Here is a 19,241-nt window from a genome sequence, read left to right as displayed (position 1 = left end):
AAAATCCTTTTAAATTAGAATTTCACTTAAGAAATAACCAGCCCTTTTAATATATATTAAATAAATAGAGAATAGGCACATAAGGGCTTCTAGCCACTTCAAATGAACTCCAGGTGCATCTACCATTATGTGCATCTGGTTTACATGGTTTCTGGGGTCAAACCCCAGTCATTAGGCTTCTCAAGCAAGCTCTTTAACTGCTAACCCATCTCTCCAGCCCTGTTCTCCCCCCCATTTTTTTTTTTTTTTTTGAGGTAAGGTCTTGATTTAGCCCAGGCTGACCTGGAATTCACTAAGTAATCTCAGGGTGGCCTCGGGCTCTCAGTGATCTTCCTTCCTCTGTCTCTTGAGTGGTGGGATCAAAGGCATGCACTACCATGACTAACAGAGAGAGAAAGGGAGAGGGAGAGAGAAAATATGATCTCTAGTTACTGCAGGGGAACTTCAGACATACACCCCACTTTGTGTGTTTGACTTTATGTGGGTACCAGGGAATTGAACTCAGGTCATTAGGCAAGCTTCATAACTGCTGAGCCATTCCTTCAGCGCTCCTTTCCCGCCTTTTTCCCATCCTCTTTTTTTAAGTTTATACAAGGTCTTGCAACATAGTCCAGCCTGGCTTTGAATTGCTAGGATCATAGGCATGTAGCACTGTACATAGCTCTAAAGAGTAGACGTTGCTTTCAGGGAAACATATTGTACTGCCTCGGTTTGGGTAGACATTTTTGTTCATGGGATGCCACAGACAGCAGTTTCTTTGAGCTTATCCAATATTCTACAAATCTAGATTCCTTGTTAAAGGGATTGTAAATTCATAGTAGAAATATGGGTTAAAGATTAAGGGGTCTAGTAGGGAAGACAATCAAGAATGATTTTTAGAGGTATAACCTGTAAGTAACTATTAACAAATATCTGGCTATATTATAGAAATAGCTTTAAGTACTATTGATAATGAGCTATGTCAAGGACATAAACTTGGGATTGCTATAGTGTCCCCCCCTGATCAAAATAAGGTTTAATGCCCTTTACTTTCTCTGTTTAGCCGTACCCCTGGTAATTGCCAGAACTCTGCTAATGAAGTGGATCTTCTGGGTCCAAACCAGAATGGTTCTGAGGGCTTAGCCCAGCTGACCAGCACCAATGGTGCCAAGCCTGTGGAGGATTTCTCCAACATGGAGTCCCAGAGTGTCCCCTTGGACCCCATGGAACATGTGGGCATGGAGCCTCTACAGTTTGATTATTCAGGCACGCAGGTACCTGTGGACTCAGCAGCAGCAACTGTGGGACTTTTTGACTACAATTCTCAACAACAGGTACTGTGTGTGTCTTTGTCAACCTTTCATCTACCTTCTCTACAGCGAGCACATTACTGAAGTAACTAAGAATAAGGGGGTGGGGGAAGGGTGGGCATGGTGTCATCTTTTCACTGTCATAAGCCACCTGCTGTACACTCAGCAGTGAAGTGGGTATCTGAAGCCTGCTTTCTCTTCATGTTGTAACTGGATAGATAACTGCTCCACTTGTACTTCCTTAGCTCTTTCTGGCCCCAGCCCTGGGGATGATTGAGCTGTTATTACAACAAGGTCCCCTCAGAAGCTGTATTATACTTTGAAGAGTTGTGTCATGTGATGCTGCTGGTTTGCTTTGTTTTAAAAATAGTAAATCCTGCCATCATTCTTGTCTTTTGACTTAGGTTAATTACTATAGACATAGGCAAGGCCATCAGACTGGCTTCTCCCCCCCCCCCCCCCCCCATGAGAGAGGGAGAGAATTAGTTATGGGCTTTTTTTCTGTAAGTTTTTGGAAAGATTTGTATACACACCTACTGTTTTCCAATTATTATTATTTTTTATTTACTTACATGGAAACATAGAGAAAAGAGAGATTGAGACGTGCACACAGGGAGAGAGGGAGAAGTGGGAGAGACAAGCAGGTAGGGTTATGGGCATGCCAGGCCCTCCAGTTGCTGCAAATGAAATCTAGATGCATGTGCCACTTTGTGCATGAGTCTTTATGTGGGTACTGGGGAATTGTATCTGGGTTGTTAGTTTTTGCAGGCAAGTGCCTTAACTGCTGAGCCATTTCTCCTTCCCACCCTTTTGTTTCAAGGTGGGGCCTTGTTCTAGCCCAGACTGACCTGGAATTCACTATGTAGTCTCAGGGTGACTTGGAACTCACAGCAGTCCTCTTACCTCTGCCTCCCCAGTGCAGGCACCAAAGGTGTGCCCTACCACACCTGGCTTGCTCCCTGATTTTCAAGGTTGTTTTTCACCTTACCTGTAACTTGCTGGTACCTCAGTCTGGCCTTGAAATTGTGTTCTTCCTTAGCCTCATGTGTGCTGGGATTAGAGGAATGCTCCTGCTGACCTGGAATTCACTGTGTCATCTCAGGGTGGCCTCGAACGCATGGTGATCCCTTACCTCTGCCTCCCCAAGTACTGGGATTAAAGGCATGTGCCATCACGCCCAGCAGTTTCATAAGTCATGGAGTTTTGTTAGCCTTCAGTTTGAGACTGGAATGTAAATATAGAGAGCTAGGTTTGAGATACTACAGCCTTATTTCGAAGTATTGATACTGTGCGTGTGTGTGTGTCTCACAAGCCATGCATGTGGAGGACAGGACAATTTTCTGGTGTTGGTTTAGTTGTGACCGGAAATGCAAATGCTTGCCATGGCGTCTGCCTATTTACCTGTTGGGTTCATACCCAGGTACTCATGGTTGTGCTGCAAATGCATAAATTCTTGCACTATCACCCATACCTGTAGTTTTTTTTTTTTTTTTTTTTAAAGTGATAGCTACAGAGAGAGAGAGAATATATTGGCATGCCAGGGCCACACCAACTACAGTTGAACTCCAGATGCTTGTGCCACCTAGTGTGCATGCGGGACCTTGAGCTTGCGTCGCCTTTGTTTGTCTTTTGTGGGATATGGAGAGAGATCAAACATGGGTCCTTAGGTTTCACAGGCAAGTGCTGCCTTAACTGCTAAGCCATCCCTCCAGCTGTGAAGTTGTTAATTTGTTTCTATTTTTTTAAAACCTTTTAAAAATAAAATAATTCATTCATTAATTTATATGAGAGGGAGAGGAAAGAAGGTAGAATGAGCACATCAGGGCCTTTAGCCACTGCAAAGAAACTCCAAACCCATACACTACCCTGTGCATCTGTCTTATGTGAGTCCTGGGAAATTGAACCTTGGTCTTTTGCCTTTGCAGGCAGGTACCTTAACCACTATGCCATCTCTCCAGCCCTAAATACTTTAGTTATTTGACAGAGGCAGAAAGAAAATAGAGAGAATGAGTATTCTAGGGCCTCTAGCCACTGCCAGTGAACTCCTGATGCATTTAGCACTTGCACATCTGACTTTACGTGAATACTGGGGAATTGAACCTGGGTCCTTCGGGTTTTTGGCAAGTACCATAACTGCTAATCCATTTCTTCAGCTCCAAAAATTTAAAAAATATTTTATTTATTTATTTATTTGACAGAGAAAAAGGGAGGGATGGAAGAAGGGAGAGAGCTTGAATGAATGAATGAATATGAATATGGGCTTGCCAAAGCTTCCAAGCATTGCACATGTGCCCTCTTGTGCATCTGGCTAATGTGGGTCCTGGGGAATCAAACCTGGGTTCTTTGGTTTTGCAGGCAAACGCCTTAACCGCTAAGCCATCCCTACAGCACAAGTTGATAATTATCTTTTGGTCTTTGGAGATTTGTGTTACCATTTGTACATTTATTACTGTTTTACATAACCAATATCAAGTGGAAATTGACCAGTAGATAACTAGACAACAAAATTAATGATGTTTAACCAGAGAAATCTGTTTTGGGGAGCTGGTCATGGTGACTCTTGTCCTTAATCCTAGCACCCTGAGGCTGAGATAGGAGGGTTGCTGTATGTTTGAGGCCAGCGTGGGCTGCCAGATGAGATCCTGCATTGAGGCGTGTGGGAGGGGAACAGGAAACAAAGCCTGCTCTGGTAGTGTATGCCTTTAATCACAGCATTTTGGAGGCTATAGTGGATGGATTGCTGTAAGTTCAAGTCCAGCCTAAGCTACTGACCTTGAATCCCACCACCCTCAAAAAAACAAAACTCTTGTGGAATGGTGTGTTTCTATAAGTGTTTTATTTTTAGTGGGCTTCTCACTTGTTATACAAGTGTTCTATCACAGAGCTACAGCTCTACCCCTGTATAACTTTATTTTATTTTTATTTATTTGTGAGAAAGAGGCAAAGAGAGAAAGAGAAAGGTATGCTAGGACATCTAGCCACTGAAAATGAACTACAGATGCATGTGCTACTTGGTGCATCTGGGTTCCTGGGGAATTGAACCAAGTTCCTTTGGCTTTGCAGGCAAGCACTGTAACCACGAAGCCATCTTTCCAGCCCAGTATTTTCAAAAAAATATTTTTATATATTTATTTATTTGGGGCATAGAAAAAGAGGAGAGAAAATGGGCACACCAGGGCCTCCAGCTTCTGCAAATGAACTCCAGGCATATATGCCACCTTGTGCATTTAGCCTATGTGGATACTGGCCATTTGAACCTGGGTCCTTAGGCTTTGTAGACAAGTGTGTTAACTGCTGAGCCATTCACCAACCTTGTAGCTATGTTTTTGAAGGCTGGATAATTATTAGGATTTGAACAGAAATGCACCATTGCATATGTATGTGTAGAAATGGGGACACTTCAGCAGTCAGCAAAGAGGACACATGGTGCTGCACCAGGTACTTTTACTTGCTACTTTTCTTTTGGAGGAGGATGCAGGAGTTCCTTTGCCAGAGGCATGTTCTCTCAGACATCAGAGCACCCCCCCCCCCATGGCAGTTTTTCATATCTTTGTACTGGGTACCCTAACGACGTATCTGAGAACCACTATTGTAAGGCTTTCAAGTACCTTTCAAGCCCTCAGTGGCTCAAAATATAGAAGCCAAGACATAGTAAGGGAGAACATCCTTTGCTACTGGAAATTGTGTTATTTATTTGAGAGAGAAAGAAGCAGGTAGAGTAATGGGTATGCTAGGGCTGCTGATCCTGCAAATGAACTTCAGGTGCCTATACATCTGTCTTACGTGGATGCTGGGGAATTGAACCTCATTCTTTTGAGCTTGCAGGCATCTCTCAGGCCCTGTTCTTAATCTCTCCTTCCTTCCTTCCTTCCTTCCTTCCTTCCTTCCTTCCTTCCTTCCTTCCTTCCTTCCTTCCTTCCTTCCTTCCTTCCCTTTTTTTTTTTTTTGAGGTAGGGTCTTGGTCTAGCTCAGGCTGATCTGGAATTCACTATGTAGTCTCAGGGTGTTTCCTATCTTTTTTGCTTTTCATCAGTTGTATTCCATTCTTCCAATTCATTCTATTTTTTTTTTTTTTTTTTTGAGGTAGGGTCTCACTCTGGCTCAGGCTGACCTGGAATTCACTATGTAGTCTAAGGGTGGCCTTGAACTCTTGGCGATCCTCCTACCTCTGCCTCCCGAGTGCTGGGATTAAAGGCGTGCGCCACCACGCCCGGCCAATTCATTCTATTTTATTTTGGTTTCTCTAGGTAGGATCTCACTCTGGCCCAGGTTGACCTGGAATTCACCATGTAGTGTTAGGGTGTTCTTGAACTGATGGTGATCCTCCTACCTCTGCCACCTGAGTGCTGGGATAAAGGCATGCATCATCATGCCCAGCTTCCAATGTACTTTATGTCTCTTAAGAAAAGGAGTTCTTTTGGGCTGTAGAGATTTCTTAGTGGTTGTAGCCCTTACCTGCAAAGCCTAAGGACCTGAGTTTAATTCTGAGTACCCTTGTAAAGCCATATGCACAAGGCGGCAAATGCATCTGGACTTCATTTGTAGTCTGTAGTGGTCCTTATGTGCCCATATTCTCTCTCTCTGTATGCCTCTCTGTCTTCCACTTCTCAAATAAATGAAACATTAAAAACAAGCATACAGGGACTGGAGAGATGGCTTAGTGGTCAAGGCGTTTGCTTGCAAAGTCAAAAGACCTTGGTTTGATTCCCCAGGACCCATGTAAGCCAGATGCACAAGGGGCCACATGCATCTGGAGCTTGCAGTGGCTGGAGTCCCTGGCATGCCTATTCTCTCTCTCTCAAAATAAGTAATAAATTAAAAACTTAAAAAGTAAAAAAAAAAACAACAAAAACAAGCATTCAAAACAAAACAAAATACAAGGAATTCTTGCCAAGGTTTGTGGTTTACATCTTTAATTTCCACACTTGGGAGGCAGACTAGGCGAGACTGAGACACTATGAAATAACCACACTAAAGCTGTCCTTTATGTTTTGCCCTGTGTTATTGTAATTTTTGTCATAGCTCTTCGCTCTTTCCCTGTTCCTATAATATCTCCCTGCTTCTCCCGTTTTAAATATATTTTCCCAAAATTTGTTTTGTTTATTTATTTATTTTGATTTTCGAGGCAGGGTCTCTCACTGTAGCTCAGACTGACCTGGAACTCATGGCCACCCTCCTACCTCTGCCTCCCCAGTGCTAGGATTAAAGATGTGTGCCACCACACCCAGCCCCAAATAAAAATTAAACTGTAAAATAATTTTTTTCTAGGAAAGTTACTGAATCTTACTATAATGGGTATGTTCCTATAATAAAATGTTACCTTATAATAGCCATGAAAATTATTTTTGTAGAAAAATTCAAAGGATTGTAGATCTTTGGGATATAGCTAGTAATCTTTAGCAACTTTTTTTTCCCCTTTTCTCTTTTTGTTAGTTGGCAACTTTTGCTTTTCATCTCTAGCTAAGCATCTTTCCTGAAGACAGCAAGATTCCTACTTGGTCTTGCCGCCCCCCTTACTCTCAGTTAATCGTTAGGATTCATTTCATCATTTAAATAGTGCCATGAAGTCTTCCCTGACAAAAGATAGGACTGTTCTTGTCATGTCCCAAGACGACTGTATGAATGAGCATACTCTTATCGGTTGGTGAAAGAAACGTCTGCAGAGTTGGTAGAGGAGCTGTGCCTTTTAAGTCTTCTTTGTACAGTTCCAAAGTGGTCAGCCTGCTTCATAGTTCAGGCTGAAGAACAGTGATGATGAAGGAAGTTCAGTAGCTGCTGTTGTGTGTTTTACTCACTCTAATATGTTGCTTTATAGGCAATCCTGAGATGTTTTTAAGGGGAAGGGTTTGTTTTCAAAAACGTTCTTTTGGAGACAGAACCACTGTGTAGTCAAGGCTTTGAGTTCATGGTCTCTGGATCCTTTAACTTCTGTCTGCTAAGATTATAGGTGTGTGCTACCATACCTTGTTTAGTAGAAATGTTGATTTTCATAGTTTGGCTTTTTGAGGTGTCAGTGGTTAGTGCTGAGACAAGTATAGACTTTTTTTTGTAAATAAATGCAGGTCGACTGAGTATGGGCTCACGAGGCCCTTCAAGCTGTTACAAATGAACTCCAGGCATATGCGCCACTTTGTGCACCTGGCTTTACCTGGATGGATGCTGGTGGGTCAAATCCACATGGTCAGGTTGTGCAAGCAATTATCTTTTTTTAAAACTTTTTGTGGACTACTTCCATAGTTATAGACAATACACCATGATAATTCCTACTCTTCGTTTACTTTCCCTATGACAAATCCACTGTCTATTGTATTCCCCTCTCCTTTTCTATTAGTCTCTCTTTTTTGTAAGGCAGACCCAACATACTGCCCCCTTCCCCCCCAGAGGGAGGGTCTCACTCTAGCTCAGGCTGACCTGGAATTCACTATGTAGTCTCAGGGTGTTCTCAACCTCATGGCAGTGCTTCTACTTCTGCCTTCTGAGTGCTGGGATTAAAGGCGTGTGCCATCATGCCCAGCTTTTTGTTGTTGTTGTTTTTTTTTAGATATATTATTTGAGAAAGCTTATTTGAGAAAGGCCCTTTTTTTTAATTAAGAAAGAAAAAGAGAGAGAGAATTGGTGTGCCAGGGCCTCTAGCCAATGTAATCCAACTCCAGATGCGTGCATCACCTTGTGTAGTTGTGCAACCTTGGGAATGTACCATTTTGTGCTGGCTTAGGTGATTTGGGGAGTTGAACATGGGCCCTTTCTTGTGGGCAAGAGCCTTAACTGCTAAGCTATTTCTCCATCCTTAGTCTGTGTTTTATTTTTAATGTCATCATTCTTTCCTCCTATTATATCCTGTGTAGGTAGTACCAGACTTTGTAAGATCATATCATATCATGGACATACAGGCCATTTTGTGTCTGGAAGAGTGCATTGTAAATAGTTTTATCCTTCCTTTGGGTCTTACACTCTTTGTGCCACCTCTTCTGAAATGGGCCTTGATCCTTGCAGGGTGTGATAGAGATGTTTCAGTGCTCAACATGACTTTGTCACTTCTCTGCACTGGTACCTTTTGAGTTATCCCAGAGAATAAGAAATCTTATCTGATAAGAGAAGGTTCTCTACCAAAAGCGAGAGTAGCATTAATATATGGATATGAGCATTAAGAGAAGTGCTTACTGGGCAGTTTGATGAGTATAGTATATGCATTTAGCCAGATAACAGCAGGGCTCATGACTACCCCTGTTGTAGGTTTTCAGTATCAGGGATGTATGTATTCTTTCCCATGGCGTAGACTCTAGTCCAATTAGAAAGAAGTTGGTTTTCCCCCTAATATTAATGCCACTCTTTTTTTTTTTTCATTTATTTATTTGAGAGCAGCAGACACAGAGAGAAAGACAGATAGAGGGAGAGAGAGAGAATGGGCGCGCCAGGACTTCCAGCCTCTGCAAACGAACTCCAGACGCGTGCGCCCCCTTGTGCATCTGGCTAACGTGGGACCTGGGGAACCGAGACTCGAACCGGGTTCCATAGGCTTCTCAGGCGAGTGCTTAACCGCTAAGCCATCTCTCCAGCCCAGTGATGGCACTCTTTTGGCATTGCATCTATTGGCTCATTTGACCTGGCTGGCTAAACTTAAGGCTTGCAGTGTCTACTCTTGTTTATCTCCACTGATGACTTCTCTCCTGTGGAGCTGCATACAGTGTGGCTTTTTCCAGCTTTCTGTCAGCTGAACTACAGGGAGGAGGTTTTTTACCTCAGCTCCAGCAGGATTTCTCAGTGACCTTGCAGCCCAAGCTTGTGGAATCTTCAGCAATAGGGTCTTACCATCTATTCCTGGTATGGAACTAAGAGCCTTGGCAATGGCCTGTAATATTTTGGGGGCATTCGGGAGGTCCCTGGCCAACAATTCATTCAGTAAAAGGTATCCCATCCCTGGCACTGAAATTGTTACAGTAACAATCTATGGCTTCTGGGTGCACCATTGTCCAAAAAAGTAGGTTTCCATATGGCTTATTCATACCCTCTTAAATTTTGATTAACTTTCCTTCCACCCTTCCTTCACTCATACTTTTCCCCCCCTAATTCTTTTTAAGTGTCTTAGTGTTTAGTTCTTACACTCACAAGGCTATGTGTGTGCATGCTAGTGGAGGTATTTTAAATGCTCATCTTTTTTTTTTTCTTTTCCTCCCTTCTCCCTCTCTTCTTTCCTTCCTTTCATCATTTAGTTATTCAATCATTCATTTTTCAAGGTAGGGTCTCACTGTAGCTCAGGCTGACCTGGAATTCACTATGTGGTTTCTGCTGGCCCAGAACTCATCGTGATCCTCCTACCTGACTACTGGGATTAAAGATGGGGAGTGAGGGCGAGGGAAAGAACATAAAATGAATATGGGTGCTCCAAGGCCTTTAACCCTGGCAAAGGCATTCTAGATGCATGTGCTATTTGTGCATCTGGCTTTACATGTGCACTTTGTAATCCACCCTGTGTCCTTAACAGCTAAGCCATCTTGCTGTTCTTATTTTATAAAATTAATTATTTATTACAGGAGAGAATGTATGTCTGTATGCATGTTCTTAAATCTAGGCCTCCTGCCACTGCAGATGAACTGCAGGCACATAGGCCTCTTTCTGGGTCTGGCTTTACTTGTGCATACAATACTTGAACCCTGTCTGCAGGCTTTATACTGAAGTGGCTTTAACTATTTCTCCAGCCCAGGTTATAACTTTTAGTTTGAATTTAGTCTAACTTTATTTATGATTGAGTTTTCTTCAAAAGGTAATTTTCCAGCCATGTGTGGTGGTGCACGCCTTTAATCCCAGGACTGGGACGCAGAGGAAGGAGGATCACTGAATTTGAGGCCTGCTCAGGGCTATAGTGAGTGCCACATCTGCCTGTGCTAGAGTAAGACCAGACCCTAGGTCAAAAAACCAAAAACAAACAAACAAAAAAAGAGTTAACTTTCCTTGGTAGGGGATATATTTTTAATCTAATGCCTTGTTTAGAAATCACTTATTGTGGAAATTAGTTTCTTTGCAGTTTCTGTGAATATGTTGTTGTATAACTGTTAACCAAATAATCATTATATTACGAATTGATCATTACCGTTGCTTGATGTATAATCTTTCAAAAAGTATTTTTATTTATTTATTTATTTATTTATTTAGTAAGTTAGTTAGTTATTAGAGAGAGAGAGAGAGAGAGACTGATCGACTGACCATGCCAGGGCCTGTAGCCACTGCAAACAAACTCCAGAGCATGCGCCACCACATGCATCTGGCTACGTGGGTCCTTGGGAATCGAGCAAGGGTCCTTAAGCTTTGCAGGCAAATGCTGTAACCCCTATGCTAGTTCCCTGGCTCCTTGATATAGAATCTCTTATCAATTTTTTGTCCAAGGAATGGCTCCATAACACCCTCTTTTTTAAAACTTTGTAATTTTATTTTATTTTAATTTTTAAAATTTTTATTAGCATTTTCCATGATTATAAAAACAGTCCCATGGTAATTCCCTTCCTCCCCACCCCCCACACTTTCCCCTTTGAAATTCCATTCTCCATCATATTACCTCCCCATTATAATCATTGTACTTACATATATACAATACCAATCTATTAAGTAGCCTCCTCCCTTCCTTTCTCTTTCCTTTATGTCTCCTTTTTAACTTAAAACTTTGTAATTTTATTGTTTCAGCATTGAAAGAATAGTTTGAAAGGATCTTGTATTATTTTGTTCTTGTTTCATCTGCTCCCACTCCCCCATCTTTCTTACTATAGCCCAGGCTGAGTAGAAATCTCTGTAGCTCTAAACTGTTCCTGACCTCATAGGGATTTCCCTGGAGACTAACCAATCCAAGCAGGGGACAAATCAGCTTGGATTAAAGGTGTGTGCCACTATTCCTGCCTTTATTTATTTTGGTGGTGGTGGTGTTTGTTTTTTTGAGGTAAGGTTTTATCTAGTCTAAGTGACTTGGAATTTACTGTATAGTCTCAGGGAGGCCTTGAACTCACAGTGATCCTCCTACCTGTGCCTTCAGAGTGCTGGGATTAACGGTATATGCCACCAGCCTGGCTTTGTTGGGCTTTGAAAAGGTTTTCTATGAGAATCTTTTCAATTCTGTCTGCAAGGAAGGAAGCTGTTGTATTCTTGGAAATTAAAAAATAAAAAAAATGGAGCCAGGCATGGTGGCCTTTAATCCCAACACTAGGGAGGCAGAGGTGGGAGGATTGCCACGAGTTTGAGGCCACCTGAGACTACATACTGAATTCCAGGTCAGCCTGAGGTAGAGTGAGACCCTACCTCAGCAAACGGGGGGTGGGGGGGAGGAGATGGAGGGGGGGATGGGATGGGCACGATGGTGCACTCCTGTAACTCAGTATTCTTCTGAAGGGTTGGAGGATCCTGAATTGAGGTCAGCCTGAGCTGTGCAGAGAGAGGCCCTGTCACTCACTGAGACACAGATACATCCTACCTGCACACACAAAATAAAACAAAAAGGCACAGAGAGTGTCTTATACAAATTATGCAGTTTCTCTTGTTTTCGGTTCTAATTCAAGGCTGACTTCCTTTGCACTTTAAACTAGAAATACAACCTTTTTTTATGTGGTTGTCTTCAAACTTACAGCCTTTTTTCCCCTTGAAAATAATATAACATTATTATTATTATAATTTTTTCAGGGGGGGGTGCATGTTCAAGGCAGACTCTAACTTTAGCTGAGGCTGACCTGGAATTTACTATATAGTCTCATGCTGGCCTTGTACTCTTAGCAGTCCTCCTACCTCTGCCTCCTGAGTGCTGGTGAGATTAAAGGCGTGCACCACCATGCCTGGTTAATATGAAAATTATTTTTCACAGCAAAGTGTTCTTGCTCTGATGTAACTTTTATGGCCTGCTGACATGATGGCATTGGTGTTCTTGGTTTAGAGGGATTTCCATTCTCAGAGCAGATGAGGTTAGACCTCATCTCATGTGGTTGTGTTGAGTCCTGGATGCCTTGGCACCAGGAAGAATGGCTCAATACAGGCTTTGGCTGTTTGGGGACATACTTCTACTTACTTCTCAGGAAGAATTTCATACATCCAGAACGCCACACAACTTCGTGAGCCACATATTTGTCCTGTTAGAAGAGGAGGTTGAGGCCACAATGAGATGAAGTCTGTGGATCAAAGTCTAGGCTAAGCCATTAGTATATCCAAAATATCAATCAAGGCCACTTGGACCACTGTGTATGTTGCCTTAGAATGGTGGAATATAAACTCTCCAACATTTTTTGGGGGAATGAGTTGTTTTCTTTTGCCCTTTCTGACTCATATTTAGGCATGACTCCTCCACAGTGTACTATTTTGCTGATGTTTTGTTGTTTTTCTGAAACAGGGATTTCTTGTGTGTAGCTCATGCTGAATTTGAAATTAGTGATCCTCTAGTGTCTAGAGTACTGGGATTTATAGGCTGTATCACCATCCCTACAATATCAGTATTTTGATGCCAACAGTTGTAAAAACATTAGGCATTTCCCACCCCCAAGATAGGGTCTCATTCTATCCCAGGCTGACCAGGAATTCACCATGTAGTCTCAGGGTGGCCTTGAACTCATGGTGATCTTCCTCCTTCTGCCTCTGGAGTGCTGGGATTAAAGGTGTGTGCCACCATGCCTGGAATTTTTTTTTTGTTTTAAATACTGGTAGTGGCTACCTCTTCTAAGATGCCAGCATGTGGCTGTTGGATGTTTTGGGCTGCCCAAGTTTCCTTCTGGAGTAAGAACACTGACGAGTTTTGTTTTTTTGGTTTTCCAAGATAGACTCTTACTCTGTATACCAGTCTGACCTGGAATTCACTATGTAGTCTCAGGTTGGCCTTGAACACATAGCAGTTCACCCACCTCTGCCTCTGAAGTGCTGGGATTAAATGTGTGAGCCACCATGCCCAGCTCTATAAGGGGAACTTATTAGGAGCCTTGATCTGGTTAAAGAAGTTGATAGATTTCCCTCTTTCTTTAGACCCATGATCATCTTGCTGTAAGGTATTTCTGAATGAACTATACCATCAGTGGAACATTTCCCAATATGCTGACCTTTACCAAGCATTCCCCAGCCTTCACAACACTTAGTTTCTCAGAGTATTGACTTGCCTTGTGAAAATTCATAAAGTGTTAATTGAGCTCAGTTTCTTCCCCAGCAGATGGTATTTGTATGAGTTTTTCAGGCTCCTTTGAAATCCATCCACTGCCAATTACCCAATTTTGTTTTGAATGTTCTTTCTAGTTAGCACTGTACCATTTACATAAAGAAATGGTGTCAGAATTGCTGTAATCAAGTATGCTGGCTGTGTGTTCATATTTGCTTTTGTTAGACTGTTTACTGTGAAATGCTCTTAAGGAGGCATTTTCTCCTTTTCATGATCATCACTAATTATTAAGCTCTTAAAAATGGGGGCTCTTGTGAGAATTGTATGCTTTTGGTTAGAAAATCTTGAAATGTGGAAATAGGATGGTGAGGACGACACAATGATTGCTGTTATGGCACTCACTATGTTTTTCTTTTCTATTTTTTTTTTTTTTCCTTTTGGCTTTTGTATTTGTGTAGTGAGTGTGTGGGCCCATGCGGCACCCCTTGCATACTTAACACAGTTGCCAGAGGGGAATGTTTGGTGTCCCCATCCATTGTTCTTTCACCTAATTTTACTTGAGCTAGAGTCTCTTATTATTGATGATATTATTGATTATTAAATTTGCTGTGGTATGCCCTGATGATTCTTCATTCTCTTCTTCACTTTGTGATTAAGGGGGTGTTATTGGCTCATGTGGTCATGCCCAGCTGTTTATATGAGTTCTGGGGATTAAACATGGGTGGTCTCTCATGCCCTCATGCTTGCACAGGTATTTCTCTTAACTGCTGAGCCATATCTCCAGCTAACATACTATGCATTTCTGTGTATATTTATAGATACAATATTCTAAAATATGCAGTGAGGAGAATTGAAAGGGAGTGTGCATTGGACTGATATTTTTGGTTAGTCAACAAGTCTCAGGATATCCTCAGCAGTTACATTCTGAACATACTGTCTTTATTTCCCTTGCCCCATGATATACTGCATACCCAGTCTTAATAGGAGATTTTCTACAGCGAGTTTAAGAAAAACAGGGAGACAGCTAGCAGGAATAATGCTTAAGATTTTTGAAAGCTTCAAAAAAATTTTAGGTAGCTTGTTTTTTGACTTTCCTCAACTTCCAGTTTCTTGCTGTGTTTACCCTACTCGATCCCATGACCAGCACATTGCCTCTCTACCCCATTCTGCCTTTCACATGGCAGGAGTTCTCTGCATTTTTGCCTCTTCCCATCTCTTAATCTGATAAAGTCTAAGTCTACAAAAATGCATTTATTTACTTATTAATTATTTGAGAGACAAAAAGGCAGAGTGGGAAGGAAGAGAGAAAGAATGGGCACAACAGGGCCTCTGTCCACTGTAAATGAACTCCAGACTCATGTGCCACCTTGTGCATCTGGTTTTATGTGGGTACTGGGGAATCGAACCTAGGTTTTTTGCTGGTTAGTTCTAGGTCTGAGTGGGCTAGAGCAAGACCCTACCTAAGGGGGGAATATGTAATTTACACATGCAACTTCTAGATTGGAAGGTCTAGGAAAAATGAAATCTCAGAGATCCAGTGTTTAGTGGGACTATGAGATGTTTTTACAACCTTAGGAATAATTTTTTCTTTTCAAAAAGGCTTTTTACTAGCCATCTCCCTCCCTGCCAATGCCTCTTAGTGATAAAAACACCTGAGACACTGTTCTTTAGATAAACTTGCAGAAATCTTATGTGAAACGTCCAAATTACAGTGACTGGCTCCCCTCCTGGAATGAGCATGCCTCTTACACGATTGGCTATAGAATCAGTTTCTCTCTTCAGTGTTTGGTAGCTAATGAATGACTATAAAGTAGAACTTCATTACAAGAAGTGTTTCTTTAACCTTTGGAAACAAAAGTGTAGAAAAAAACCATCTTTTCAAGTCTGCATGTTTAGCCTCGGGAGGCAGAGGTAGGAGGATCGCTGTGAGTTCGAGGCCACCCTGAGACTCCATAGTGAATTCCAGGTCAGCCTGGGCTAGAGTGAGACTCTACCTCAGAGGAAAAAAAAAAAGTCTGCATGTAGTTACTTTTTCTACTGTAAAATTGTAAAGACTATTTTAGTTGTTGTTGTTGTTTTGGTTTTTCAAGGTGGGGTCTCACTCTAGCTCAGGCTGACCTGGAATTTACTATGTAGTGTCAGGGTGGCCTTGAACTCACAGTGATCCTCCTACCTCTGTCTGCTGAGTACTGAGATAGATTAAAGGCATGTACCACCATGCCCGGCTCTTGAGGTAGGGTTTCACTGTAGCTCAGGCTTACCTGTAATTCACTATGGTGGCTCAAGGTGGCCTCGAATTCACGGTGATCCTCCTACCTCTGCCTCTGGAGTGCTGGGATTAAAGGCATATGCCACCATGCCTGGCTTTTTAATTTATTCTTTATTCTAGCTCAAAAAGATAATGTCTAGAGAGAGAGAGAGATAACAGATGAAACTGGTTAATGTATTCAACAGAGCTCCCCCCCCCCCCTCCAGGTAGGGTCTCACTCTGGCCCAGGTTGACCTGGAATTCACTATGTAGTCCCAGGGTGGCCTTGAACTCATGGTGATCCTCCTACCTCTGCCTTCTGAGTTATGGGATTAAAGGCGTGAGCCACCACACCTGGTTTATGTATGTATTTTTGTGGTTCAGGAGACATGGGACATACAGTCTGTGAAAAAGGTCAGTGCATGGAATTGGGCAAACCACATTGAATGGGAAAGAGGGAAAACAGAAAACTCAAGTAGTGTAATACCAAGACATGGAATAGGGCTTGAGAATATCCCCTTTTATCAACTCATCATGATGACTGGCAGCTTACTGAAATTTTCAGTCAGAAATTTAATAATTATTTCATAGGACAGTTTCTCTAACCACATCACATCTTTCTCTCGCCTCAGCTCTTCCAAAGACCTAATGCCCTCGCTGTCCAACAATTGACGGCTGCTCAGCAGCAGCAGTACGCACTCGCAGCAGCTCACCAGCCTCACATCGGTAAGTCCTCAAGGACATAGCTCTCTTGTTGGAGGTGTGCGCCCCACCTCACCCCATTCTAGAAGAAGAGGATGCTGTGAAGCCCTGTGGTTACACTCATCTAAATATCTAAACCATCCAGGGATAGGAAGGTAATGCTTATTATCCTAGTACTCAGGAGGCAGAGTTTGGAGGAAGGTGAGTTTCAGGTCATCCTGAATTACATAGTGAGAGACCTTGTCCCAGACAAAAGAAAAAGCAAAAGCAGGGGAATGAAGGTCTAGCCAAATTTATTTTTATTTTAATTTATTCACTTCAGAGCAACAGGGAGGGAGGGAGAGAATGGGTGCATTAGGGCCTCCAGTCACTGCAAACTAATTCCAGATGCATATGCTCCCTTGTGCATCTGGCTTAACGTGGGTCCCAGAGAATCGAGCCTGGAACCGGGGTCTTTAGGCTTTGCAGGCAAGCACTTAACCACTAAGCCATCCCAACAGCCCCACTTTTTTGGGGGCGGGGGCATTTTAGACCTGAACTGCTAAATTTCATTAGTATTAAATTCTTCTTTACCTAACCTGTTTCAGGAGATCAGAAAATGACTAGTGACTAGCATTCGCTCTTTCAGTAAGATTTAGACAACATTAATGAATCAGTTGAGACTTTCATCTTGCTAAGTACAACATATAACTCCATCTCTAAGCACTGAAAAAGTTCAGAACTATTCTCATATCATTGCTGGGTTTTTTGATAGCTCTACCCTTTTTCTGTTCCAAACAATATTTATTTATTTATTAGAGAGGGCATGTCAGGGCCTTTAGCCACTGCAAATGAACTCCAGACTCACATGCTACCCTGTGCATCTGGCTTACGTGGGTCCTGGGGAATCTAACCTGGATCCTTAGGCTTTGCAGGCAAATGTCTTAACCTCTAAGCCATGCACCCTTTTCTCATTGTATTTTAATTAAAGTCTCGGCAGATAATATTATTTCTATTCCTTTGACCTTTCTTAATTTGGACCCATCTTTGCTGTTTTGAGACATGGTCATGCTATGTAGCCCAGTCTCTCCTCAGAGTAATCTTGATCTTCATACATCAGCCCTCTAAGTGTTAGGATTACATTTGTCTGGTATGATTGAGTAGAAAGGAGAATGGCTAATCTTGGATGATGTATGCTGTGGAAGAAAACCCTTATTGCAGAGTAGGTCTATGTAAGGCCTAATATAAAGTCCTTTGCCTTAGATTGATTTTGTATACATGTAGATGGTAGTCTTTGTTAATACTAGTACTTAAAAATACAAACCCTACTATTTGGAAAATTGCTTTAAATGAAAGTTAGTATTTCCTTATCCCATTTTATGTCTTTTACTCTGTTTTAGTAATAAAATTAAATTTAAGAGCTAGAGATGTAAGTCAGTGGCAGGACACTTGCCCAACATTCATTAAGCACCACATTCAGTAGCTGTAGCATTACAAATAATAAAAAGCTTTAAAATGAGTAAATACACATACACATATTTGGGGTGGGGGTCTTTTCAAGGTAGAGTCTCACTTTAGTGCAGACTGACCTGGAATTTACTATGTTATCTCAGGGTAGCTTTGAACTCACAGTTATCCTCCTCCTTCTGCCTCCTGAGTCAGTGGAGAGAGAGAAAAAATATGGGAGAGAGAAACAAAGAATATGTTTGTGCAAGGGCCTCTTGCAACTGCACATACCTTTAGGCTTTGCAAGCAAGCACCTCTAACTACTGAGCCCTCCAGTCCAGTTGTTATACTTTTAGGGGAAAGTTTTACTTAAACATAAGTTTGTGTAAGGGCTACAGAGTAGGCTCAGTGTGCTTGTGTCTCTATGTTCGGGTCTAGCACTGAAACAAAAAAATGTATGAATAGTTTAAATAAAACTTTTGCCAGGTGTGGTGGTGCACATCTTTAATCCCAGCACTCAGGAGTCAGAAGTAGGAGGGATCGCTATGTGTTCAAGGCCATGCTGAGACTACATAATGAATTCCTGGTCAGCCTGGGTCTAGAGTGAGACCCTACCTCGAAAAACCAAAAAAGAGGCTTAACCAGGCTTGTTGGCTCACTCACTTTGGAGATGTCTCAAAATACCAGCCAACTAATCTACTAACCTGAATTGCCAGGTATGGTAGTGCATGCCTTTAATCCCAGCACTGGGGAGGGAGAGGTAGGAGGATCTCTAGGAGTTTGAGGCCACCCTGAGACTCCATAGTTAATTCTAGGCCAGATGAGCCCCTACCTGGGGGTAAGGGTGCTGGGGGGTGGGGGAAAGAAAAAAAAAAACAATTGCTGGAGAGATTTCTTAGTAGTTAAGAAACTTCCTGCAACGTCAAAGGATCTAGATTCAATTCTCTAGGACCCAAGTAAGTCAGATGCACAAGGTGGCACATGAATCTATAGTTTGTTGGCAGTGACTGGAGGTTCTAGCGTGCATCTGTCCCTTCTTCTCATCTCTCATAAATAAATTTTAAAAAACAATAAACTGGAGTGCAAACAAACAAAAAAACCCTTATATAAATGTCAATATAAATTGTCATTATTGAGGTTATTTTATTTTTATAAAATTCCTTTTCACTTTTAATCTGTTCTCCCTTTCTCATCTATAGCATAAAATGCTAGCCACACTATACAGATACTTAGTTGGGCTGTAGTTTTGGTCTTTTGTTTTCACTGACGTGTGTGTTTTTAGCAGGTTTAGCTCCTGCTGCGTTTGTCCCCAATCCATACATCATCAGCGCTGCTCCGCCAGGAACGGACCCCTACACAGCTGGATTGGCTGCAGCAGCGACACTCGGTGAGGCATTCTGCTGCATGAGGGATTTCTTATCTGCTAGAATGTCATTTGAGATGGGCATGTGTTTGCTGTACCCTGCCAGAT

At 42.1% G+C, this 19,241-nt stretch overlaps 1 protein-coding gene across 11 annotated transcripts in view; it reads left to right on the top strand.

Moving 5' to 3' along the window:
* Positions 1-19,241, top strand: part of Pum1 (pumilio RNA binding family member 1) — a 144,802-nt gene that overhangs the window by 75,738 nt on the left and 49,823 nt on the right. For 5 of the 11 annotated variants that reach the window (XM_045149003.1, XM_045149006.1, XM_045149004.1 and 2 more), the window contains 3 exons: positions 1,043-1,313; positions 16,276-16,369; positions 19,053-19,157. In XM_045149003.1, coding sequence (XP_045004938.1) covers positions 1,043-1,313; positions 16,276-16,369; positions 19,053-19,157 — 470 coding nt within the window. The remainder of the gene's footprint in view (positions 1-1,042; positions 1,314-16,275; positions 16,370-19,052; positions 19,158-19,241) is intronic. The other 6 variants (XM_045149007.1, XM_004665176.2, XM_004665173.2 and 3 more) reach the window with 2 other exon arrangements.

Source organism: Jaculus jaculus, chromosome 5, assembly GCF_020740685.1.
Source record: "Jaculus jaculus isolate mJacJac1 chromosome 5, mJacJac1.mat.Y.cur, whole genome shotgun sequence".
Lineage (NCBI taxonomy): Eukaryota > Metazoa > Chordata > Mammalia > Rodentia > Dipodidae > Jaculus > Jaculus jaculus.
Note: the sequence above shows the minus strand (reverse complement) of the source record. Positions and strands in the feature narration are given on the sequence as shown.